At 39.0% G+C, this 26,910-nt stretch overlaps 1 protein-coding gene across 4 annotated transcripts in view; it reads left to right on the forward strand.

Annotated features, from left to right (window-relative positions):
• The first annotated feature begins 191 nt into the window (after positions 1 to 191).
• The window catches only part of LOC139758449 (uncharacterized), a 74,162-nt gene continuing 47,443 nt past the window's right edge, over positions 192 to 26,910 (forward strand). Inside the window, exons 1-8 of one of the 4 annotated variants that reach the window (XM_071679895.1) lie at positions 192 to 299; positions 7,383 to 7,536; positions 13,629 to 13,866; positions 14,071 to 14,211; positions 14,350 to 14,449; positions 18,601 to 18,739; positions 18,962 to 19,142; positions 19,290 to 19,457. In XM_071679895.1, coding sequence (XP_071535996.1) covers positions 7,413 to 7,536; positions 13,629 to 13,866; positions 14,071 to 14,211; positions 14,350 to 14,449; positions 18,601 to 18,739; positions 18,962 to 19,142; positions 19,290 to 19,457 — 1,091 coding nt within the window. In that variant the 5' untranslated portion in view covers positions 192 to 299; positions 7,383 to 7,412. Of the gene's footprint in view, positions 300 to 1,862; positions 1,980 to 7,382; positions 7,537 to 13,628; positions 13,867 to 14,070; positions 14,212 to 14,349; positions 14,450 to 18,600; positions 18,740 to 18,961; positions 19,143 to 19,289; positions 19,458 to 26,910 lie in introns of those variants that run through there. The other 3 variants (XM_071679894.1, XM_071679893.1, XM_071679892.1) reach the window with 3 other exon arrangements.

Genomic DNA, 26,910 nt, shown 5'->3' on the forward strand with positions numbered 1-26,910 from the left:
TAAATACGAAATTTAGGCTCTAGATCACTATAAAAAGATCTAGATCTAACGCCAAAAAAAACTGCTAAGTTGGCAACTCGGGATCTAACGTGACCAATAGCATAATAGCACCGCCAACAACGCTTCTGTTGCGTGACTATATAATGTATAGATCAAAGACCCTAATCATTTGGGGATGGGGGCGAATGGGGGGGGGGGGGGAATCGCCATGAGCAACATTGCCCCTTAGTGCCATGTGACCCTTCTACAGACCATCATCGGGCTTGTCAACTGAATTTCAGACCTACTTTAGCTGGCTTGTGAGTAAACTGATTTCTTGTTTCTTGTAACAGGTCTAACATATATAAAATACTGTTGTGCTTATTTATCACAACAAAAGCCAAAGTACTACCGGAGGACAGTTGCCACTTGAAAGTCACCACACTGGCCATTGTTCACCCTAGCCAAACCTAACAACTTTTATTGTTCACTCTCAATGTTATTACATAAGCTGATGTACTGTAGTGACACAGTATTGCTCCACGAAGTGATACTTTACCGATAACGCGATGACTTTGTGGCAGGTCACGTAATGTGACTGCTCTTGGTATGCTAATCTACCGAAAGAACGTCGCTGATTGGTGCATCGCCACCAAGCACGTTTCTCTGAAGGTTAGGAGGTCAAGTGAGGTCAAGCGCTGTGACCTGTTACTACGTCAAGTCGCCGTCAGTAGGTAACACTTAGCGGAGCGATATTGAGTCGTTACATTATCAATGAATAACATGCAGAGGTGCTTGAGTTAGAGCATAATGATAAAGTGGAAAAATTATGTTAAAAGAAAGGTATGACGTCAGGAACTTTCAAAAGGACTGTTATCGATGTTGGAGAAACAATAGTAATGTTTGAGTGTACGTCTAACGCCTTTCTATTTCATAAAAAAAATCAACGAAATTTTCAGAATTGCATCATTACAGTTCACAGAGGTGATATAAGATGTGGGCTTTTAGTTGTGGCACCTGTAACTCCAACAGCTATATTGTTTTCTCAAATTGAGCAGGGCTTTGAAGTACAGGAAAATCGTAGGATAAAAAGACCCAAAATCAACATTTAACAGTTTGTGATGCACCTGTAACATTTTCGCTGAAATCTAGTATATGGTTAATGAACAGGATGGATGCCTAAAGCGTCACAACATATTATAGTAAGCATCTTCTGGACGGCTTATCAAAAACATTTATTCTTAGCGACATAGTTTTACTTCCCACCCACAGATTTTTTGTGATATATTTTTCATTGATTTCCTTAATATTTCTATCGTTAGATACCCTCTTGTAATTTCAATTTGCGAGTTAAGTGAAGTATATCAGAACGCTTTAAAACAAAAAGGATCTATCTGTTGCATATAACAGAAATTTTGCAACTTCTCTGGGAATTAACCCGTAAAAGTAACCCTTAGTGCTTGTTCTACGTTAAGCTGTATTTGGTTCACATGTCGATATACAAAGCAAATGATGCTGTATTTCTAAAATAAAACTTACTTGTAGAGTGTATAAATGCCTATCATGCTTTGAATGCCTTATAATTCAGTTCAGTATGATTTCACTTCGTCAGGTCCATCCTTTACAAAAGCACTTCCCTAATTTTGTTGATATACCAAAGTTACTGTTCTCTGGTTTGCTATGTATGATTATTCTAAATGTTTATATTGTTGTTGTCGCTAATTTTTCAAAATTAATGAAATAGTTCTTTCACAGTTCCTAAATTTCATTTCTGAGCAACAGTTGTCAAATTATATTTTTTCTTCAATCTACAGTTGCTGTAAAGTTTGGTTAGGGCTTGATCCAAGTAGATTCAGTGGTCTACATTATTAAGGATTCAAATTAATGTTTATTAGATTTCTTCCACACAGGGTCAGACTCTCAAATGTCCCTACACATCTGAACTCACTGTTTATATTGCCATCCAAACAACAGAACATGACACAGATAAGTCGAGTACTGTACGTTTTCTTTTTCAAAAAATGCTTAATAATATTGAGATCTTTGTCACAAATGGCCCTTAGATATCAGCAGTGCATATTATTTGATTTCCACAATTTACATTATTATAATATCGTCATGTATCCCTACGTTTTCCATATCCCTCATGACCCCACACCAAACGAAGTAATATACCGAAAGATATTTTTGAAGGGTGGTAAAGCAGATTCCACAGCCTTTTAACATTCCTTATGGTTGAGAAAACAAGATTGCCTAGGTGAAGAACTTGAAGATATCAAACTTATAAAAGTGGCTTCTCTGGATTGTATATATATTTTTTTTACCGAAGACCCAGTGGCTCTCTATGAGTGATGCTTGGGTATATAACTGGCAAGGGGATTAGGGCACAAAGATGGTCTGAGAGAAAAAGTTATTACCCAAAGGAATAAGAAACGTCGCTGATTTTTGCATGCATGGGGGATGGTCCACCAAGTTCAGTCCTCTTGAGACTGGGGGTCAGATGATTTCACAGGCTCTGACCGGCCTGCACGCCAGGTTGCCTTCTGTAAAGTAACACTTTGGAGCAGTTTTGCATTGCTAAAATTTGAAAGGGGCAGTCAGTGCTAGTACTCACCTTAAGGGCACTTCCAACCTTACCCTCAGCCTCACCACACTAATGCTTAGAACGAGCAGTCTAGGCCAGTGCTCACCCTAACCCTGTTTCCCCCTCTAGTCACCCTCAGCATTACCATATAGGCCAATGTGTGAAAGGAGTAACCTAGGCCAATGCTCTCCTAAATCTAACTTTACTAAACCTTAGTCTCAGTTTGGTGTCACTGAAACCTGAAATACAAGGAACAAAAGGATTTTGGCAGGGTCAGTGTAATATACTTGTAGGAGACCTCGTATATTAATTGAATGTATGTTTTTATATGCATTTTTTCACTACTATTTTATTTTATGGTTTATTGCAATCTACATTCTAATGATGTGATGCCATATTAGAGTGCAGTGAGGTAAGGAGAATGTAGTTTTAATGCTGTAGGATTCCTAATAGAATGAAAGTTTACATTTACGTAGCAGTTTATTACATTTTTGTACGTATATTTAGGATTTTGCTTTTTGATCTCTGTTTTGATGGTGTGACCTTTTAATTTATAAAGATTCACTTAATTCCAATACCACTTCCAGTTACACACCTTAGCATAGCCAGACAACTGCTTTTCTGACCCATGAGACATCTGTTAGTTATAGTGGTAGGCACTTTGGTTTTATGACACCTGCCTATTGCTGATGAACCGCTTGAGATGTACATTTGCCATAATTGTGCAATAAGATTCTTAAAATTCACGCTAAAGAAAATCCTGTGCTGTCATATTTGATATATCGGAGATGATAGACTGTGTTTACCATGCATTTACAGATGTATTTCTCCGACCTACAATTTGCTTGTAGTTTTTTATTTCAGCTGTATTTCAGTGTTTAGGGAGCCCCTGTTAACCTCAGCACATGGCCAATGTGTAATGGGAGCAATCCAGGCCAAAGATGGTTTTAAGGAACTGCAAAAATGTCTTATGGATGTGGAAAAAGAGTATGTTAACCCTTATACATTGGTACTTAATCATATGTTGTCTCTTGTCGCACAAGAAAAACATCTTCATGGAATAAAAGAGAATGGTACAGGTAATCATTCAAAAGTAACAAGAATAAAAGGTACATGTTTAGTTAAGCTCACCCTTTAAATATTGAGTGATTTTGATCTGCAGTGCTAGGGTTGTGTTTAGATAATATGCATGAATTGTAGTATTCTATGTAACTGAATGATTTTTATTGAGGGCAGTATTAGTGTATCAGGAAAAGTATTGATATATTTATTTATTATTCTTGATTGCCGTTTCTTGCATCAGTGAGGTAGCGACAGGAAACAGCGAAGAATGGCCGAGCCATTCATATACACACACACACACATATATATATATATATATATATATATATATATATATATATATATATATATATATATATATATATATATATATATCGCTACCTCGCAAACGCGGGAGACAGCGACAAAGTATAAACAAAAAAAAAAAAAAATATATATATATATAATGGATTTGTATGTAGCATTTATGGATCTGGAGAAGGCATATGATAGAGTTGATAGAGATGCTCTGTGGAAGGTATTAAGAATATATGGTGTGGGAGGCAAATTGTTAGAAGCAGTGAAAAGTTTTTATCGAGGATGTAAGGCATGTGTACGTGTAGGAAGAGAGGAAAGTGATTGGTTCTCAGTGAATGTAGGTTTGCGGCAGGGGTGTGTGATGTCTCCATGGTTGTTTAATTTGTTTATGGATGGGGTTGTTAGGGAGGTAAATGCAAGAGTTTTGGAAAGAGGGGCAAGTATGAAGTCTGTTCGGGATGAGAGAGCTTGGGAAGTGAGTCAGTTGTTGTTCGCTGATGATACAGCGCTGGTGGCTGATTCATGTGAGAAACTGCAGAAGCTGGTGACTGAGTTTGGTAAAGTGTGTGGAAGAAGAAAGTTAAGAGTAAATGTGAATAAGAGCAAGGTTATTAGGTACAGTAGGGTTGAGGGTCAAGGCAATTGGGAGGTGAGTTTGAATGGAGAAAAACTGGAGGAAGTGAAGTGTTTTAGATATCTGGGAGTGGATCTGGCAGCGGATGGAACCATGGAAGCGGAAGTGGATCATAGGGTGGGGGAGGGGGCGAAAATTCTGGGAGCCTTGAAGAATGTGTGGAAGTCGAGAACATTATCTCGGAAAGCAAAAATGGGTATGTTTGAAGGAATAGTGGTTCCAACAATGTTGTATGGTTGCGAGGCGTGGGCTATGGATAGAGTTGTGCGCAGGAGGATGGATGTGCTGGAAATGAGATGTTTGAGGACAATGTGTGGTGTGAGGTGGTTTGATCGAGTAAGTAATGTAAGGGTAAGAGAGATGTGTGGAAATAAAAAGAGCGTGGTTGAGAGAGCAGAAGAGGGTGTTTTGAAGTGGTTTGGGCACATGGAGAGAATGAGTGAGGAAAGATTGACCAAGAGGATATATGTGTCGGAGGTGGAGGGAACAAGGAGAAGAGGGAGACCAAATTGGAGGTGGAAAGATGGAGTGAAAAAGATTTTGTGTGATCGGGGCCTGAACATGCAGGAGGGTGAAAGGAGGGCAAGGAATAGAGTGAATTGGATCGATGTGGTATACCGGGGTTGACGTGCTGTCAGTGGATTGAATCAAGGCATGTGAAGCGTCTGGGGTAAACCATGGAAAGCTGTGTAGGTATGTATATTTGCGTGTGTGGACGTATATATATACATGTGTATGGGGGGGGGGTTGGGCCATTTCTTTCGTCTGTTTCCTTGCGCTACCTCGCAGACGCGGGAGACAGCGACAAAGTATAAAAAAAAAAAAATATATATATATATACAGGAAAAAGTATGGGGTTAGATACTTTGAAATTAGGTAATACACGTATAAGATATCCAGAGAATGTATGTAAACCTAACCTAACCTTTATAGCATTTAATACATATCTGTATGTTTAATGTTTTAGTTGAAATGTACCAGTAACTCCATGATTGAGTATTTCATGCATGGCAGTGGATATCTGCTGCTATGCTGTTGCTAGCAGCAGACAGGTTTAAAATGTCATATTTTTACAATTATTTTGGTTACTTCCTGAGGTTTTGCTAGATTCTGTTGATTAATTACCTACTTTAACTCTTGCATTTGATAACCCTATATTTTCCCTGATGTACATAACTAACTACCTATGTATATCTCTGATGCCTGTTCTATTCTGGAATTCCCTCATAAAGGTGGCCATACCAATAAAATCTTCATAACTAATGAACTCCAGTGCTGCTTCTTAACCTTTAGTGCCTCACCCTTAACAATGTTTGTAGAGGCTCCTGATTACTTCTGTGTAATGCTCCTGCCTAATGTTCCTACCTACTACTTTTATCTTGCTCCTACTATTTTGTGAAAAGGCAGAGCTACCGCATAATGCTCACCACAGGAATATCTAGTTACGAAGAATGAGCTGTGTGAGCTCAATGTTGTCGAGTGTTATGTGTGACAAGGAGAGATAGTATGTTTGTCGAGAGAATGCCAGTTGTCTACATGTGGGTGAGGCAAAAAGAAAAAGAAACAGCTGCCTGGGTCAGAGAAGTGCAACTTGACAACTGCTGAAGTGCTGGCTCGCTACGCAGCCATCACAAAACCTTCCGCGGACATATACATGTATACACATGTACATATTCATACTTGCTTCCTTCATCCATTCCCGTCACCACCCCGCCATGCAGGAAACAGCATTCCCCCCTCCCCCAGCGAGGTAGCACTAGGAAAAGACAGGAAGGCCACATTTGTTCACACTCAGTCTCTAGCTGTCATGTGTAATGCGCCAAAACCACAGCTCCCTTTCCACATCCAGGCCCCACAGACCTTTCCATGGTTTACCATAGAAGCTTCACATGCCCTGGTTCAATCTATTGATAGCATGACAACCACAGTAAACCACATCATTCAAATTCTCTATTCCTTGAATGCCTTTCACCCTCCTGTGTGTTCAGACCCTGATTGCTCAAAATTTTTTTCACTCCATCCTTCCACCTCCAATTTGGTCTCCTGCTTCTCCTTTTTACCTCCACCTCTGACACATATATCCTCTTTGTCAATCTTTTCTCACTCATTCTCTCCATGTGTCCAAATCATTTCAACACACCCTCTTCTGCTTTCTCGACCGCACTCTTTTTATTACCACACATCTTACCAAGAAACTTGACCATGGTGTGTTTTGCTGGTTTTAAGAAGCAAACTGTTTTGGATATAAGAAGGAGTAAAGAAAAGGTCAAATGAATTGCTTTCAAAGTTGCTCACAGTTGATGTAACAGTGAGTAGATCAACTGTTATTGCTAGGTACGCTAGACTCTTCTGGAAGTAGCAGAAAAAGGAGAGTCACTGTTTGTTATTCAGACTTGGAATGATTTTTATTCAAGGTCCCCAGTATACATCATGACTCTTTACGACTTTATCAACAAGTTAGTTGATTAGAGTAGTATTTAGTGCATTATTTGTTTTGTCACAATATTGTATTCTTTTGTTTCATTTACTTCACATTCTCTGTTTTATGATACTCTTACATTACACATTGCTGTGTTTACACACTGTATATTTGTCCTTTGGTGAGAGTATAAAAAACTGTAATTTAATGTATAGTTGGCACTGATAGACAGCCCATCCCTCAGTTAGTTTCTTAGGTTGAGGGTTTAATGTATTGATTGGATAGATTGTAAAAAAGGCTTGGGCATAGACATGGAAATATTCATTCAGTTTTTTTTCAGGAGATATTTTGTTTACTTTTATATGAAAGTTTAAAGAAATGTGCTATATTCTTCCATATCCAAACAGAGACGTCCAAAGAATGCTCCAGAGTCAGTGATGGCAGACAGGAAAGCATTGATTGCTCGTATGGAACAGATACATCAAGAATACAATCATCTTTCACAGTATTTGATGGCACAGCCTCAGCAAGCACTGCCTGGGGAAGGTTTGGTATACAGAGGTACTGTTTGATATTCACTGTTGCATATATTTCACTACTCTATAGTTTGTTTCAAGAGCATGAGATATGATACTTGGAAATGTACTTGCTAGAATCTTGTCCAGCCTCATATTTAGTGAAGAGGTAGCAGCCAGTGCCCATCTTTGCAAACATCTCCATGGTATTCACTGCCATTCCTTGTCTAATACGCATCTTCTGTCATCCAATCAGCAACTCCCACTGGGGTGAATTTACTGACCGACTTATAGTATTTGGTATTAGGGTAGGACAGATATGTTGCTTGGTTGCTCCTGATTTTCAGCTGGCATTTATGGATCAGTTTTCCTTTTCTTTAGTTTTATCTATTTTTTTAGTTACTCTGATATGGTATATATATTCTTTTCATTCTTGCTTTAGTAAATTAGTGCCAGGAACAGACAAAGAAAGACTGCTTCTGCTTGCATCCATTCCCTAGCTGTCATATGTAATACACCAAAACTACAGCTGCCTTTCCACAACCAGGTCCTACAGACTTTTCTATTGTTTACTCTGGACACTTCGCATGCCCTAGTTCAGTCCATTGACAGCATGTCAACCCAAGTATACCACATCATTCCCTTCACTCTATCCTGTGCACGCTATTCTCTCTCCGGATTGTTCAGGCCCCAATAATTCAAAAGTTTTTTACTCCACCCTTCCATCTTCAATTTGGTCTCTCTGCTTTCTGTGTTCCCTCCACTTATGAAATTTATCATCATTGTCAGTGTTTCCTCACTTATTCCCTCCATATCTCCAAACCATTTCAGTACACCCTCTTCTGCTCTCTCAACCACACTTTTTTATTACCACACCTCTCTCTTACCCTTTGTTTCACTCAGAGCCAGAATATCCATGTTTCTTTCTGCAAACATTCTGCTTGTCTCACCTCTCTTCCTCTCCTCCCATCTTGGTTACATCAACACACATATAAATGCTCCAACCTAAACCTATAACTAACCTCTGCTTCCATGGTTCATTTCAGTGTCATGTTCACTTCCAGGTATCAGAAACACCCTCCTGCTAAACTTGATAACCTTGCTTTAATTTACATTTGTCCAATCTCTTAATTTCACAGATCTGCCACTTGTGATGTATCATCAGCAAACACCAGTTGACTCACTTCCGAGGCTCCTTCCCCTCTAGATACTCTGTATATGCCCCTCTTTCTAAGACCTTGCATTTACCACCCTCACTACCCTATCCATAAACAAAGGAAACAGTCATAGTGACATTGCACACCCTACCACAGACCCACCTTCACCTTGAACCACTCACCCCTTTCTCTATCTACCCACACACATGCTTTGAACTGTTGATAAAAACTCCTCACTGCTTCCAATAGCTTTCCTCCAATGCCATATCTTCTTAGCACATTCCACAAAGTGTGTCATTAACCCTATCATATGCTTTCTCCAGATACTTAAATGTCCATGCAAACCCTTCTGTTTTTCTAAGTATTTCTCATGCATACATTCTTCAAAGCAGACACGTGATCCAAATATCCTCTATGACTCCTGAAACCACATTGTTCCTTGCCTGTCTGATTCTTAGATTTATAGGTAAGGCTTCTGATTTCAACTCCACAAAACTTGTCCTTACTCTTTATAGTTCATTGGTTCATCCCCATTTTGGACACTGTGTTCAGTTTTGGTCAGCCTACCTAAAAAGAGACATAGACAGAATGGAGAGAGTGCAATATTGAGTTACCGAGATGATTCTCAGGCTGAGCACTAAATCCTATGAAAGCCGATTAGAGGACTTGAATCTGTTTAATTTAGAAAAGAGAAAGCTAAGAGGTGATATAATACAAGAATTCAAAATCATCAAAAGCTTTGATAGTCTTGATTTATCATGCTACTTTTTTTATGTTGAAGGCTCTAGTCATGGACAAAAGTTCACTCCCAGGCTGGGCCTTAATTGAAATATAGAGAAAATTATGAAACAGGAAAGAAAAGACAAGGGAAAGTATTTACAGATACTTGAGGAAGTGAAAAACCTGTCTTTTGAAATATGCTAGGTCACAGTTATTGGGAAAGACATGAGAGGGTTGAGTTTCAGAGCTTTGCTGTGTAGGGGAAGAAGCAGGTATCAAAACGGCTCGCCCTTGAGTTGCCGATGGCCACATAGTAATCATGTGATGCAGCAACTTGCTGAGTATTGCATGGTCTTGCTATTGGTGAGGGCACACAAGCAGCCAGATCTCGGGAGCAAAAACCAAAGTAATCCCTATAGATGAGGGAAAGTGAACCAACAGTGCGGCGTAGGACAGCGGGGTCAAGTTTGGAAGTTAGCCTGGGACAGTTTATAAGGCGGATCGTTTTCGACTCTGTCAAGTAAGTAGCTAGAACCACCCAAATGGGAGAGCAGTTGTCCATACAAGGATGAATCAATCCTTTGTATAAACACAGCAACTGGTCGAAAGAAAAGAGGTTTCGACACCCAGTTTCTTAGAGGCAGACTTAGATATTTCCATGATGTGGGGTGTTCAATGAAGAGTGGATGTTAAAGTGATACCAAGTATGTTCATTGAGTCAAGAGGCAGAAGTACAGAACTGTTAAATGAGAGAGGAGAGTTGTGAGGAGTTTATGAAAGAGAGATGGTTAGAACATGGGTCTTAGAGGCATTAAACTGAACTAGATTAATTATACCCCACTGGGATATCCTGTCAAGTTCTGAGTTTATTGAGGAAATTGTGTCAAGACAATATGCAGATTGAGTGAGAGAAGGAGCACAATTGAAGGGTGTGGATGAATGCAGTGTTGAGTCATCAGTGTGTGAGTACATTTGGCTATTTGTGGAAGAGAGGAAATCATTGAAAAAAGGAGAAAAAGTGTAGGGGACAGGACAGAACCTTGAGGGATGCCACTGTTGTTGGAGAAAGTGTGTGGGGAGGCTGATCCATCTACAGCCACAGGGATAAATTGGCTGGATAGGAAGCTTGATATGAAGGAGAAAAGTTAAGGAGGGAAGCCAAAAGAGGGCAGCTTAGAGGTGAGACCCTGATGCTGCACCCGGTCAAAAGCTTAGGATATTTCCAGGGCAAATATACATAACCCCCCAAAATCTTTCAGAAATGATGATCGGACATTAGCAAGATAAGAGAGAACATCACCAGTGAATCTTGCCTAATTGAAGCTGTGCTGATGATCAGTGAGAAGATGGTGTGATCCAAGACTTTTAAGGATATGGGAGTTAAGGAGGGTTTCAAAGACTTTGGAAATAGTAGATGTCAAAATCAAATCAATAGGTTAATAGTTTGAGGGGTCAAAATGGTCACCTTCTAAGGGATGGGATGTATCGATGTTTGCTTCAATAGAGAAGGAAGAATTTTGGTTTTTAAACAGAAATGGAAGATACTAGCAAGCACAGGTGCTAAGTCAGAGGCACTTCTCGGACAGTCCAAAAAGAGATTATAGGGAGGGGCATAGGATAGGAAGAAGAGCCTTGGGGGTCAAGGAAAGTTACAGTCATCCAGTGTGGGGTTTGAGAAGAAATGAGAACCTAAGAAAGTTGCATTATCTGTGAGAGAGGTAGGTAGAGTGCTGTCAGAATGGAAAAGTGAATGAAAGGAAGAGTTGTTAGAGATATCGTTAGCTAAAGACCAGGAGGATTCATCAGTGGATAATGAGGAGGGATTATTGCACTTCCTCTGAATAAAGGAATGCTTTGCTTGATGGTTAAAGTGCTTGCAGTGATTATGGGCAGTGATAAAAGCTGAATGGGAGTCAGAGGAAGGAGAGTTTTTCCAAGCTCAATGTGCCTGATCCCTTACGTGAATGGCCTCAGAACAGGAATGGTTGAACCATGGATTGGAAGAAGAGGCTGTCATGAAGGAAGAGGAGATAAATGCTTCCATTCCTGCAAGAATAACCTCTGCTATACATTTAGTGGAGGCATAAGCATCACTACAAAAGAGACAGTAATTTACCCATGGAAAGTAAAAAGGAAAGTTTTGTTAGGTCTTCCAGTCAGGTTTGTTGAGGCACCAGCTTTTACGCTTAGAAGTGGCTGAAGGAAAGGGAGGTGCCGTTAACTTATTTACATTTATGAGTGTGTGACCAGGTGAACTAGTTGTGGGTGAGATTGCATAGTTTCAGTGGGAAGCTCTACATGTGAAAAACAGATCCAGAGGATTAGGAGAGTGGTCACTGCGGTCAGGAATATGGATAGGGTGGGAAATGATTTGATCAGAATCATTGAGAATGGGGAACTTGAGGGCTACATTTCCTCCTAAACCTATATGGGAGGAATTCAACCATTACCTGTGGTGAACATTGAAATACCCAAAGCAGAAGATATCAGCTTTTAGGTGAGAGGATGCCACAGTCTCATAACAGGAGTTTAGATCAAGATATGAAATTCATAAAATTAGGAGATCAGTAGACAAAACAGGAAAACTATGGTATTTAGGAGACACACCTGAACTACATAATGTCAAAGTTGAGGGCTCAAGGTTCATAAGGCATGCAACAGGTGTGTTGATGTTGGAATAAGCACAAATATTACCTTGGATCTAGAATTGTGAGTGGAGATTATAGTTGTATATGACAAAGGAACTAGTGAGGACATCAGTAGACAACTATGTCTCAGAATGAGTAAGATATCAGTAGAGGTATGAGACAGATGGTGCTCAACAGAAGAGAGGTTACTAGAGAAACCACAAACATTGGTACAGTAATTATAAAAAGAGGAAGATCTCACAGAAAGGGAAAGGTCGAGGCAAGGGCCGGTATTGCAGTTTCAGGCAAAAACCCATAGTGTACTTGATATATAATGAGGATTTGTGCTGTCAGCCAGAGCCTGTTCTTGTCAAATCAACACTTACAGGAAAGTGTGCTATGATGTGGGCATTTTCTTCTGCAAAATATGATGTAGAGACATTCTATAGGAAAAAATACTTGAACTTTTTTGTTTTTGTGTACTGGTTAATACACAGACTCAACTTTGTGCGATAAGGACCAAGGAATATGATAATTCTTAGTTCCATGAATTTCTGTTCAATGCCTTCAAAGTAAATACAGGGTTAAGGGCTAGAGGTCATAGTAACACCAGATATTGCCCTTCATCTTTCCTTAACCACAAAAAAGGAATTGCAGAGATAGCTGAAACATGTATGCTATTTATATACTTTCTGGAAAGACTAGTAGTTAATTACATAATCAGGAAAATAACTGAAAATTATTCACCTCATACAGACTTCCAAAAAATTTTCATTTATTCATATGAAAATTTTTATTTTTTTGTTTACTGATAGTAATTGGAGTTAGTTTTGGAAGCCAAGGCATGAATCAGTGAAGTATGAATTAATGAGGATCTAGTGAATTCAGAAAAATATTTGAAATAGCTTATTCAAACTGAAGTCTTTCCTAGTTCCCAAATGCTCATCTGTGCTTTTGGTTCAAAACACTCAACTTATGACAGGTGAATGATGAATTGTATTTTTCTTGTATTCATTTACACAGTTGTTTTCATTAAGTTCTTACCTAAGCCACATGCATTTATGATTATCAATATATTCAGAAATATGTAGCCCCTGATTATTCCTAACAACTTTCAATTCAAATTATTCATTGATTTTCACTGTTTTTCTGTGCACTTCTCTTCAGTAGGTTCTTACCTTATATATGAATTCAGCATTATCTTGATATGCAGTAAAATACAGAAGAAAATCTTATTAAGCCCCAAAACTTTTGTGATTGCTTTCAGTCATAGCCACCAGAGTTGATTGTTCCTGCTCTGTTGGCTTTGCTTTAATTTTTTTATGTGGAATTGGTCAATGATGGGACAATTTAGGTAGATGCTGTTTAAGAAAAATGAAATAGAAATGCTTTTAAATTCATGAAGTAGAGTAAACAAAGTAAATCTTGTATAATGAAAGGGCTAATCCTGTATGTTTATTGCAGACCTCCTTATGTTGGATTTATTATTTGTCATAAATTTTTGTTAAACACCAGGCATGTTGAGTTCATAGTTTAGGATAACTACAGTTACTTTCTGTGTTCTTGCAAAATGGAAAGGGAGTTATGTTGATTATGTTAGACAATTCTGTCACTAAGGAATATTGATATTTCAGATATCATTCATGAGGCACAGAGCAAAACAGAGGATGGAAATGCAGCTGTTGTGAAGAAACTTTCCACTCAGCTTCAAGAATTAGCAGCAGAAAAGGGTGCTTTGGAGAAGGCTTTACAAGAACAGAAAAATGAAAATACTAAAGTTATCAGCAAGCTGAATCAAGAACTCAAGGATTGGAAAGATGACACTGAGGTTTTGAAGGACATTTTGAAGAGGCTTAATGAACAACTGAATCGGTAGTTATGTTATTTTTATGAAATGCCATTAAGGTTTTGTCAGTTTTGTACAGATTGAGCTTAAGAAAAATATAGTTAAGTTGCAAGATTTTAGATATTCAGTTACTGTGTAATGACCTTTGATAGAAAATGCCTTCTAAAATGCCTTGATTAGTGATGAATTAAGTGTGGCATAGAGTTTTTGAAAATTTTCGCATCTGTAAGGTACCACATAAAGTATGGCCGGCTACAAGAAGACAAAATTAAGCCCATCACAAAAGACATTAGTCACTCAAGTATCTACAAGCTTGGAGCCCTTCTTTCAGCCTATGATGAACTCCTCCTTGAGCGGGATACCACCATCAAGTGAGTGGAGTATGTTGTGTTAGCTGTAGCTAATCCAGTTTTTCATTGTCTACATTTTCAAGATTTTGTTGATGGTACTGTAATGTAAAATATATCGTATTACACTGAGCATTCCATTAATCATTCTTTAAATCTCAGGACCAGCACTGAAAAACTTGAAGAACTGATGCTGAAGGTTGATTCTGTTACTACAGAAAATGAAAAACTCTGTATCCGCTTGGAAAAGCTGCAGACAGAAGTAGGTATCTGAGTGCTTGTCATAGTTTTAGTCAGTATGTTTGTTGTTCAGTCCACCTATTTTTCTCTCAGTCTTTCTTGTCTAGGTCATAATTTGATGTTCAGCTTTGGCAGTGTACAGGTTTTTTCATTGTAACAGGTGTATATATCATTCTTTTTACTCATATGTCTTTCCATGTCTGTTTGTATATTTCCTGTTCTCATTCTCTTTCTGTATCTGACTTTTTATCCATGTATAATGGCTTTTAAAGCTTTGTTTATATATATTTGTGTGTGTATTTTTGATCATTCTATCTCTCTATGGTTGTTCATATGATATACTTCTGATTTGCTATTTCCTCCATTTACTGCAAGTATTGCATACAGATTCTCTTATTTTTGAACTTTGGTATATGACTACTATATGCTTCCTTGAAAATTATCTAAACTTAATCGCATAGTAAAAGCACTCTTGATTGTATTTTAATTGTTAAGGTTGACCAGTCCCAACCCTAACTAAACTAGTGCTACCTATCTGTAGTGGTACACACGTATTAATTTCATCTTCCCTTTCTTGACCATGACCTAACATCTGAAGCTGAATGTGAAACTTCAGAGGAATTTTCCATATATTTGGACTGAATTGCTAAATGGGGGTGGCGTCATTATTATTATTATTGTTATCAATGCCAGTTTAGCGAGGCGCAATGGGCTTATGAAGCTAGGCCAACCAATGGCTTTGGCATATCAGTGCTACCATAATGATTATGTCACTAACTTAGCTAGCTATCTCTGCTCACTTTTTGCTTTGCTTTCTTATATTTAGGAGACCATTAAGAAATGATGGACAGTAGGTCAGTTATATATAACAAAAATATATCTAAACTCTTAACATCCCCATTTTCTCTTTACCGATTTTACTAAAGGTCCCACTTTTCTCTTAGATATCAATAGATTGAAAATGAATACTATAAGAATATATTATGTCTTAGCATTTCAAGATTTTCAAAAACAGCTTTTCCAAATGAGCTTTGACTGATGCAAAGTAGAAATTTGAATTTTTTCACCCACCACCACTGATTAGTGTCCATTATCTTATAGAAAGATAGATAGATAGATTGATAGATAGATAAATAGATAACTAGATGGATGGATGGATAGAGAGATAGGTAGCTAATTTTGGAAGTTTACTGTTGCTTCTCCCCTAAGAAATCTGGGAAACTATATTTTAGCTGGTGAGCCCAACACCTTGCAGAAACCATAAAGTGCCCCCCCTCATTTACATCTCTTTGTAAAAAAGAAAAAAAAATAGAATTCATCTACTTTTCACAGAATCTATATATCAACTATAGGCTTCATTGAAGAAGATATTCCAAAATATTAGCTTACTTTCCTCTGTGTTGATATGGCAGGATGCTGAGTAGATAGGGATGGGCCTGTGCTGGCATCACAGATACTCTATTGTATTTGTTTAAGTATAAGTGAGGTGGCACTAGGAAACAGACAAAGAAAGATACCCTTTCACATACACATATATAAACATGTATGCCCATACATGTACATATTATTTGTTATATTTGATTACCGTTTCCCATGTCAGTGAGGTAGTGCCAGGAAACAGGCAAAGAATGGCCCTTCCACTTGTATACACACACATGTATATATATGTATACATAAGTGTCCGTACATGCACATATACATACATGTGCATATACATTATCAACATATACACGTATACATACATATACATTATCGACATTTACACATATACATACACATACACAGACATATACATACATACACATGTACATATTCATATTTGCTTGCCTTCATCCATTCCTGGTGCTACCCTGCCCCACAGGAAACAGTATCGCTCCCCCTGCTTCAGTGAGTTAGCACCAGGAAAACAGACAAAAAAGGCCACATTCATTTACACTCAGTCTCTACCTGTCATGTGTAATGCACCGAAACCACAGCTTCCTATCCACATCCAGGCCCCACAGACTTTTCCATGATTTACCCCAGACGTTTCACATGCCCTGGCTCAGTTCATTGACAGCACGTCGACCCTGGTATGCCACATTGTTCCAATTCACTCTATTCCTTGCATGCCTCTAACCCTTCTGTATGTTCAGGCCCTGATTGCTCAAAATCTTTTTCACTCCATCCTTCCACCTCCAGTTTTGTCTCCTTGTTGCTTCCACCTATGACACATATATCCTCTTTATCAACCTTTCCTCACTCATTCTCTCCATATGTCCAAAGCATTTCAACACGCCCTCTTCTGCTCTCTCAACCACTCTTTTTATTTCCACACATCTTTCTTACCCTTTCATTACTTGATCAAAGCACCTCACACCACATATTGACCTCAACCTCTTCATTTCCAACACATCCACCCGCCTCCGTACAACCCTATCTATAACCCATACCTCGTAACCATATGACATTGTTGGAACAATTTTCCTTCAAACATACCCAATTTTGCCTTTTGCGATAATGTACTCTCCTTCCAAACATTCTTCATCACTCCCTAAACCTTTGCCCCCTCCCCCATTCTGTGACTCACTTCCGCTTCCATGGTTCCATTTGCTTCTAAGTCCACTCCCATATATCTAAGACATTCCACTTCCTCCAGTTTTTTCCATTTAAACTTACATCCCAGTTAACTTGTCCCGCTTCCCTAGTGGACCTAATAACCTTGCTCTCATTCACATTTACTCTCTTTTTAATTCATTCTATCCCATGCATACCTTTCACCCTCCTGCATGTTCAGGTCCCGATCGCTCAAAGTCTTTTTCACTCCATCCTTCCATCTCCAATTTGGTCTGCCCATTTTCCTTGTTCACTCCACTTCTGACACATATATCTCTTTGTCAACCTTTTCTCACTCTTTCTCTCCATATGTCTAAACTATTTCAGGACCCTCTTCAACCTTTCGTCATCCTTTCTCTCCATGTGTCCAAACCATTTCAGCACACTCTCTTTGCTCTCTCAACCACATACTTTCTATTACCACACATCTCTCACTTACCCTTACATTACGTATGTGATCATAGCACCTCACACCACATATTGTCCTCAAACATTTCATTTCCTACACATCTACCCTCTTCTGCACAGCCTAATCTATAAACATGTTTCCCTACATGTACCATTTGCTCTCTCGCTAATTTAGGAAATGGCAATCAAGTATGACAAAAAATGTATAGCATTGATGAGATGGCCTTGATTAGGGCATTGAGTTGCCTGTACAACCTTAGTTAAACATAAAATGAAAAAGATTACAGCACCTCTACAACACTCTCAGCTTTTGACAAACAGACTCTGTGATGTTAATTATGTGAAGGTTCCAGGATAGAGAGGGAGATATTATTATCCCCATCTCATTCATATTATGAATGGTTTAATTGTGGTGTTTTGAATTTGAATAAGAAACATAGGATTCTGAGAAAGAGATAAAGGGTGTTTATCAGTTATGGAGACTATTGCTGTGGCCACTCCTTTGAGGGAGTCCCAGTTGGGAACAGGCTTCAGAGATACAGAGAGATTTTAAAATGCTGGAAATGTCTGAACTGAGAGAGGAAATATGATCAGTAAGGAAAGAAAATAAGTATTAAAAGGAGGAGAGAAGGAAAAGTGAGCTAAAGTATTAAAGGGGAATCATCAGCGTATGAGTCAATAGGGTTAAAAATGCAAGAGAGAATATCTTTTATTGAGAGAGATATCTATGTCACCCTATTATACCCTCATCTATCACATAACCCACTTTTGTATTCAAATCACCCCTTACTAATACTTGATCTTTCAGATCAGAACTGCTGCTGCACTCACTCAGCTGCACCCAAACCACTTGCCTCTCTTCATTATCCTTTTTGTTGCCATGTGCATGATATCTAATAATCATCTACACTTTTTTATTTTTTCTCTGCATCAGTCTGGAGCTTAGTAATTTACACTCTTTTATAATTTTTTACAACCCCTTCAGCAGAAATGCTTTACTGTATTTAGCCTTTACCCTTATGCTGACCCTAAATTTATCTGTAAGACATTCCCAAATCATTCTTTCTCTGTTTCACCCAAAGCCAGAACAGTGAATTATGATAAATAATTTAATGCATTTGAAGATAATGATAATGATAGACATAGCAGAAGTTACTTTGTGATTCTTAGGTTCCACTTGGAAGTGAAGATGCAGAGATGGTTGCTGCTGATGCTAGGCTATTATTAGAGGAAAGAGAAATTTTACTTGAAGAGTTACAGACCCTTGGCCAACAGAAACAGCAGGAGACAGGGGATCATCAAAATGAAGGTAAAGTGTCATGCAAGTTGGTTTGTAGTGATTTGTGATAGCATATCATTACAGTGATATTCAATAGGAGAATATAGAAATGACTGTGATTATATGATCTTTTAGAGAAACACACACACACACACACACCAGAATATACAAGTCAATAACTCATTTTGTTTTATATGGTAGCATGATAATGAAGCGATTTTTCAGCTATTTTGCTTCTTCCTCTCAAAAAAGTAACAAGACTGAAAAAGAGATTGGAAGAATATGACATCAGGAACCATAGGCTGTCATCTGATGTGGATGCTTGGAAAGCTGAATGTGTACAATTGGAGAAACAGTGTCATGCTTTACAAGCAGAGTTACGTGGGACTGTCACAAAGCAAGAACACCAGTTGGCAGTCGATGAATGCCAAAGGTAATGAAAAAACAGTGCCAAAGTTTACTGACAAGAATTGGACCCACTGTTTGAGTTTAATGAAATGTGTTACATTTTTCTGAATGATTCTCATATCACAATCAATAAAATGGGGTATAGGGTTAATTTCCATGAATTTCATTACAGATTATTTGAAGAATTACGTGCAGCCTATAGTCAAGATTCTGGAAACATGAAGGGAAAAATGCGTGCAGCAAGACAGGAAAAGAAGAATTTGGCAGAGAAGTTAACTGATACTTCCACTCATATTCACAATCTGAGTGGTCAAGTTTCAGGTCTTAAAGGGTCATTAAGGTGAGATATTACTTTATGACTCACTCACTGTATTTCATAGATTAACTACAAGAATAATTGTTGCTTTTGATGTGCATAGTATCTCTAAGCTCATGTATACACAGCTTTATGTTAGTTATCATCACAACCTCCCATTGCCTCTAGCAAACCACAACAAGAAAGTCTTTTTATATGTAGATGAGATGACCTCACGATCACATCACAATACCCAGACACCACAGTAAGAATAGTAGACATGCAGCACTACATTACACAATTGAAACAATGGCTCCCTCAGAACAGAATGTTTCATCTCCACAGAAGTCTTCAATTGTTTCTTTAACACCAGACAAACATGACATCAGCTCATACCCTCCAGTCCCCATGAATGGACAATCACTCTTGGTGAGCAAAATACAATCATTATAGGTATCATGTTTAACACATACATATAGCATTTATAAATGGTAAATGCAAGAGTTTTGGAAAGAGGGGCAAGTATGAAGTCTGTTGGGGATGAGAGAGCTTGGGAAGTGAGTCAGTTGTTGTTCGCTGATGATACAGCGCTGGTGGCTGATTCATGTGAGAAACTGCAGAAGCTGGTGACTGAGTTTGGTAAAGTGTGTGGAAGAAGAAAGTTAAGAGTAAATGTGAATAAGAGCAAGGTTATTAGGTACAGTAGGGTTGAGGGTCAAGTCAATTGGGAGGTGAGTTTGAATGGAGAAAAACTGGAGGAAGTGAAGTGTTTTAGATATCTGGGAGTGGATCTGGCAGCGGATGGAACCATGGAAGCGGAAGTGGATCATAGGGTGGGGGAGGGGGCGAAAATCCTGGGGGCCTTGAAGAATGTGTGGAAGTCGAGAACATTATCTCGGAAAGCAAAAATGGGTATGTTTGAAGGAATAGTGGTTCCAACAATGTTGTATGGTTGCGAGGCGTGGGCTATGGATAGAGTTGTGCGCAGGAGGATGGATGTGCTGGAAATGAGATGTTTGAGGACAATGTGTGGTGTGAGGTGGTTTGATCGAGTGAGTAACGTAAGGGTGAGAGAGATGTGTGGAAATAAAAAGAGTGTGGTTGAGAGAGCAGAAGAGGGTGTTTTGAAGTGGTTTGGGCACATGGAGAGGATGAGTGAGGAAAGATTGACCAAGAGGATATATGTGTCAGAGGTGGAGGGAACAAGGAGAAGAGGGAGACCAAATTGGAGGTGGAAAGATGGAGTGAAAAAAATTTTGTGTGATCGGGGCCTGAACATGCAGGAGGGTGAAAGGAGGGCAAGGAATAGAGTGAATTGGAGCGATGTGGTATACCGGGGTTGACGTGCTGTTAGTGGATTGAATCAATTCATGTGAAGCGTCTGGGGTAAACCATGGATAGCTGTGTAGGTATGTATATTTGCGTGTGTGGACGTATGTATATACATGTGTATGGGGGGGGTTGGGCCATTTCTTTCGTCTGTTTCCTTGCGCTACCTCGCAAACGCGGGAGACAGCGACAAAGTATAAAAAAAAAAAAAAAATATAGCATTTACTCCCCACTCCAATAACATCAGCATATAAGCAACACACACACCCATTGCCCTCAGAACACTAACTGGCAAGAGGTTTGGATGAGAGAAAAGAATCCATCAACATTCTCTAACAATTCATATGCTCCACCTCACCTGCCATGTCATCTGTCCTCTCAAAAGCTAATATTACAAAGCTGCAAGCCACACAAAATAGTTCTCACAGAACAGTCAGTAGCTGTCTTGTGACCACAAACATTCAACACCAACACATTGAAACAAAGATCCTCCCAGTACAATCCAACCTCAACATGCCTTATCACTCTGGTCTATGTCACAGCACTAAACCCATCCCACCCACACAAACCACTTCATGATTAACCACCAACCCCAAGTAGAGATAAAAAGCTTACTCTTGCTAATAGATTCCCCTACCCCCAATGAATTTAGCAGTGATAAAACACATTAATACTGGAGTAACATGATATGCAGTAAACAACTGCCCTCCTAACTCACTGATAAACTCCAACCCATCAGACATATTCCCCCTAGAAGCCGCATTCCCCAGACACACACATGATTCACACTTTCCTGGCTACACTCTGAACATCTCCCATCCCTTCAACACTACATACACCATTTCATCATATCCCAAGACCCTTCATGCATATAATACGACTATCGTAATAAAGACACTGATCACCACTTAATTTCCCATCACTCTTGGCACATAGATGCACACACATCACTGCCTTTATCACCTATGATAGTAACTAGTGGATGTGGCCAGCTTCCACAGATGTGCCGGAGCTCCATGAAGATGGAAGAGACTCCTTTGGTAGAAGTAAGTTTTTAGTGATGGGATTTGTCATTTGGCATAAGTATGAATTTGGTTAAGACAGAATTAAGCATTATGATTGCTGATATGAAGAAATTTTGTACCTCTCGCACAAACTTTAAACTACTTTAGTTGTCATTTGGTATGTGTTTCACTGCTGTTGTCTTAAGTTCACTATTTAAGTTTTTGTTTCACAAATTATATGCCTAGCCAATGTATGATTCCATCTTTTATCCATAAATGTCATTTGCACCTTGATAGTGCTGCTGGAAAAATATCACGTATCACAGTCACCCATAAATCATCTGAGTGCAATTGTGTTGTCTCGGTGGGAATCCAAAATTATATGACAACTTCTATTATCAAATATAAAGAAATTCTGTTAATGTTTATATTTTAGTAAATATAAGTTTATTTTTCATTTGTTCATGGAAAGAAAGGTTTGTATTTGTAGATGATAAGTAGATACATAGAGAATGCATAGAATATATATCCCTGAGGATTAGAGAGAAAGAATTTGACCAACGTGTTCCCAGTATGAAGTAGAAGTTGACTAAGAGGGGTGTGAGTTGGGAGATGGAAACCCTCCCCATCATGTATTTCCATTTTTAGTAGATGGAACAGAAGAATTCATGCAAGAAGTGCTCATCCTCTTCCAAGGCTTAGGCTAGGATTTCTGAATGTATGTGATTGTAACCAAGATGAGAAGAAAGGAGAGATAGGTAGTTTCTTTGAGGAAAGGAACCTGGATGTTCCTGTTCTGGCTGAAACAAAGCTCAAGGGTAAGGGGAAAAAAAGGTTTAGAAATGTCTTATAGGCAAAGTCAGAGGTTAGTAAGAGGGTGAGAGGTAAGGAAGGGGTAGCACTGCTGCTGAAACAGTTGTGGGTGTTTGAAAAAGTGAAAGGAGCAGGCTTGAGACTGATGTGTATGAAAATGGAAATGGAGTATAAGAGATGGGGCATAATTTGTGCTTATGGATCTGGTCTTGAGAAGAAAGACAATGAGAAGTGAGTGTTTTGGGAGCAGCTGACTATGCATTTTTGATGCATAGGATTGGGTATTAGTGATGGATGCTTTATATGCAAAAATGGGGAATGTGGCAATTAAGGGTATAACTAGGGGCACTGGTAATTCATACCATTGTAGTTCAGTCTATTATGAAAGGGGATGACTTGTTTTTGATTGGTTGCTAAGGAGTTTCATTGTATGTATGGATTGTGGTGAGGTGCCTGAGGATTGATGGAATGCATGTTTAGTGCCATTGCTTAAAAGCAAGAGGGGATAAAGGACTACAGATGGATAAGTTTGTTGAGTGTACTTCGTAAGTTGTATGGGAATATTTTGATTGATAGAGTGAAGGCATGTAAAAAGCTTCAAACTGGGGAGGAGCAGCGTGGTTTCAGAAGTGGTAGAAGACAGGTGGATCAGGTGTTTGCTTTAAAGAATGTGTGTGAGATACTGAGAGAAAAAGATGGATTTGTATGTGGGATTTATGGATCTGGAAAAAGCATATGATAGGGTTGATAGAGCTGCCATGGAGAAGGTCTTAAGAGTATGCACTATGGGAGGAAAGCTACTTGAAGCAGTGAGAAGTTTTTATCAAGAGTGTAAGGCATGTGCTACAAGTACGAAGAGAGATAAGTAAATGGTTCCAAGTGAAGGTTGGCCTGTTGTAGGGGTGTGTGATGTCAGTATTGTTTGTTCAGTTTGTTTATGAATGGGGTACTGAGGGAGGTAAATACGAGAGTCTTGGAGAGAGGGGTGAGTATGCATGCTGTCTGTGAGGCATGAGAGGGCTTGGGAATAAGTTAGTAGTTGGTTGCTGATGATAAAGTACTGGTTGCAGATATTAGTGAGAACTGCAAAAGTTGGTGACCGATCTTGGAAGAATGTGTGAAAGGGAGCTTAGAGTAAATGTCAACAAAAGCAAGGTTATTAGGTTTAGCAGGGACAGGTTAGTTGTGATGTGAGTTTGAATAGAGAAAACATGGAGGAAGTTAAGTGTTTTAGATACCTGGGAATGGTCCTACAGTAGTCCCTGAAGAGGTTCTTAGGGTTATTGATTGATGGTTATGATTCACTTTAGAAAAAATACAATGGTGTTGAGGAATCTTCACTGTGCAGAGTCCATCATTTCCCTGCTACCAGAGGTTGCATACCCTTGGAGTTGCAGAAGCCCTTGGATTACATAAAGCTTTTAGAAAAAATCATTAACTGTGTGTACCGTCATTTGTTTGCATATAATGATAAGCACATATGATGACATCTGTTCCTTTGACCATAAATGGTAGAGTAAATTGCAATGATGTAGAATGACTGCTTGCTTCAAAAGTTTATATTGACAAGTGGTTCTCTAACTTCTTATCTTACTGCTGTAATCCATGCTGTTTTCATCTCTGAGTTATTAGGGATATGGCAAAAGATGTTATGGCTCTTTAGTCATGTGAAGTGTTATGACCTTTAATTCAAAGAATACACATCATTGTTTTTTAATCACAGAAATCCTAGGCATGGCCAACTGTTGTAAGTTTTCCTTTGATGAAATTTTAACACTCAAAATGGTGGCACAAACAGTGATAGATATGTTACATGACCTAATGGTATCTCATGCAAATCCTCAAACTGACTTTTAACTCTCTCATGCTTGGATGTCCTAATGTCTTCCAGAATACTTAAGTTGGTTGCACTGGACACAATATGCATTGAAATCTGAAAATTCTCTAAAAATCCATATATGGGTATACAAGAATGTTTTAAGTTTTCAAGTGCATGCCTACCTTTCATGGAGAATTAATTTTTAAAAGTATAGTATTTCATTTTTGTGCTTGTTCACCATTTGCAACAAAAACAAGATAGCACCAGGAACAGATGAAGAAATGGCCTCATTTGCTCACATCCATTTGCTAGCTGTCATGTGTATTGTACCAAAATCACATCTCCCAGTCCTCAACCAGGCACCTCAAATCTTTCCTTAGTGTCCCAGGCCACTGCATATACCCTGGTTCAATCCACTGACAGCATATTGCCCCCTGTATATCACATTATTCCAATTCATTTTGTGCCCTGCATGCCTTACACCCTCCTGCATGTTCAGGCCCTGAGCTTTCAAAACCTTTTCCACTCTGTCCTTTCATCCCAATATGATCTCCCACTTCCTTTCATTTTCTCCATGTCATATATATATATATATATATATATATATATATATATATATATATATATATATATATATATATATATATATATATATACATATATATATATCGAGGATGTAAGGCGTGTGTACGTGTAGGAAGAGAGGAAAGTGATTGGTTCTCACTGAATGTAGGTTTGCGGCAGGGGTGTGTGATGTCTCCATTGTTGTTTAATTTGTTTATGGATGGGGTTGTTAGGGAGGTAAATGCAAGAGTTTTGGAAAGAGGGGCAAGTATGAAGTCTGTTGGGGATGAGAGAGCTTGGGAAGTGAGTCAGTTGTTGTTCGCTGATGATACAGCGCTGGTGGCTGATTCATGTGAGAAACTGCAGAAGCTGGTGACTGAGTTTGGTAAAGTGTGTGGAAGAAGAAAGTTAAGAGTAAATGTGAAAAAGAGCAAGGTTATTAGGTATAGTAGGGTTGAGGGTCAAGTCAATTGGGAGGTGAGTTTGAATGGAGAAAAACTGGAGGAAGTGAAGTGTTTTAGATATCTGGGAGTGGATCTGGCAGCGGATGGAACCATGGAAGCGGAAGTGGATCATAGGGTGGGGGAGGGGGCGAAAATTCTGGGGGCCTTGAAGAATGTGTGGAAGTCGAGAACATTATCTTGGAAAGCAAAAATGGGTATGTTTGAAGGAATAGTGGTTCCAACAATGTTGTATGGTTGCGAGGCGTGGGCTATGGATAGAGTTGTGCGCAGGAGGATGGATGTGCTGGAAATGAGATGTTTGAGGACAATGTGTGGTGTGAGGTGGTTTGATCGAGTGAGTAACGTAAGGGTGAGAGAGATGTGTGGAAATAAAAAGAGCGTGGTTGAGAGAGCAGAAGAGGGTGTTTTGAAGTGGTTTGGGCACATGGAGAGAATGAGTGAGGAAAGATTGACCAAGAGGATATATGTGTCGGAGGTGGAGGGAACGAGGAGAAGAGGGAGACCAAATTGGAGGTGGAAGGATGGAGTGAAAAAGATTTTGTGTGATCGGGGTCTGAACATGCAGGAGGGTCAAAGGAGGGCAAGGAATAGAGTAAATTGGAGTGATGTGGTATACCGTGGTTGACGTGCTGTCAGTGGATTGAATCAGGGCATGTGAAGCGTCTGGGGTAAACCATGGAAAGCTGTGTAGGTGTGTATATTTGCGTGTGTGGACGTATGTATATACATGTGTATGGGGGGGGGGTTGGGCCATTTCTTTCGTCTGTTTCCTTGCGCTACCTCGCAAACGCGGGAGACAGCGACAAAGTATAATAAAAAAAAAAATATAAATATATATATATATATATATCTTTTCTTTTCTTTTCTTTCAAACTATTCGCCATTTCCCGCATTAGCGAGGTAGCATTAAGAACAGAGGACTGGGCCTTTGAGGGAATACCCTCACCTGGCCCAATTCTCTGTTCCTTCTTTTGGAAAAAAAAAAAAAAGAAAAAAAAAAAACCGAGAGGGGAGGATTTCCAGCCCCCCGCTCCCTCCCCTTTTAGTCGCCTTCTACGACACGCAGGGAATACGTGGGAAGTATTCTTAATCCCCTATCCCCAGAGATAATATATATATATATTTTTTTATATATATATGTATATATATATATATATATATATATATATATATATATATATATATATATATATATATATATATATATATATTATCCCTGGGGATAGGGGTGAAAGAATACTTCCCACGTATTCCTCGCGTGTCGTAGAAAGCGACTAGAGGGGACGGGAGCGGGGGGCCAGAAATCCTCCCCTCCTTGTATTAACTTTCTAAAATGGGAAACAGAAGAAGGAGTCACGCGGGGAGTGCTCATCCTCCTCGAAGGCTCGGAGTGGGGTGCCTAAATGTGTGTGGATGTAACCAAGATGTGAAAAAAGGAGAGATAGGTAGTATGTTTGAGGAAAGGAACCTGGATGTTTTGGCTCTGAGTGAAACGAAGCTCAAGG

This window comes from Panulirus ornatus, chromosome 30 (genome assembly GCF_036320965.1).
Source record: "Panulirus ornatus isolate Po-2019 chromosome 30, ASM3632096v1, whole genome shotgun sequence".
Classification (NCBI taxonomy): domain Eukaryota; kingdom Metazoa; phylum Arthropoda; class Malacostraca; order Decapoda; family Palinuridae; genus Panulirus; species Panulirus ornatus.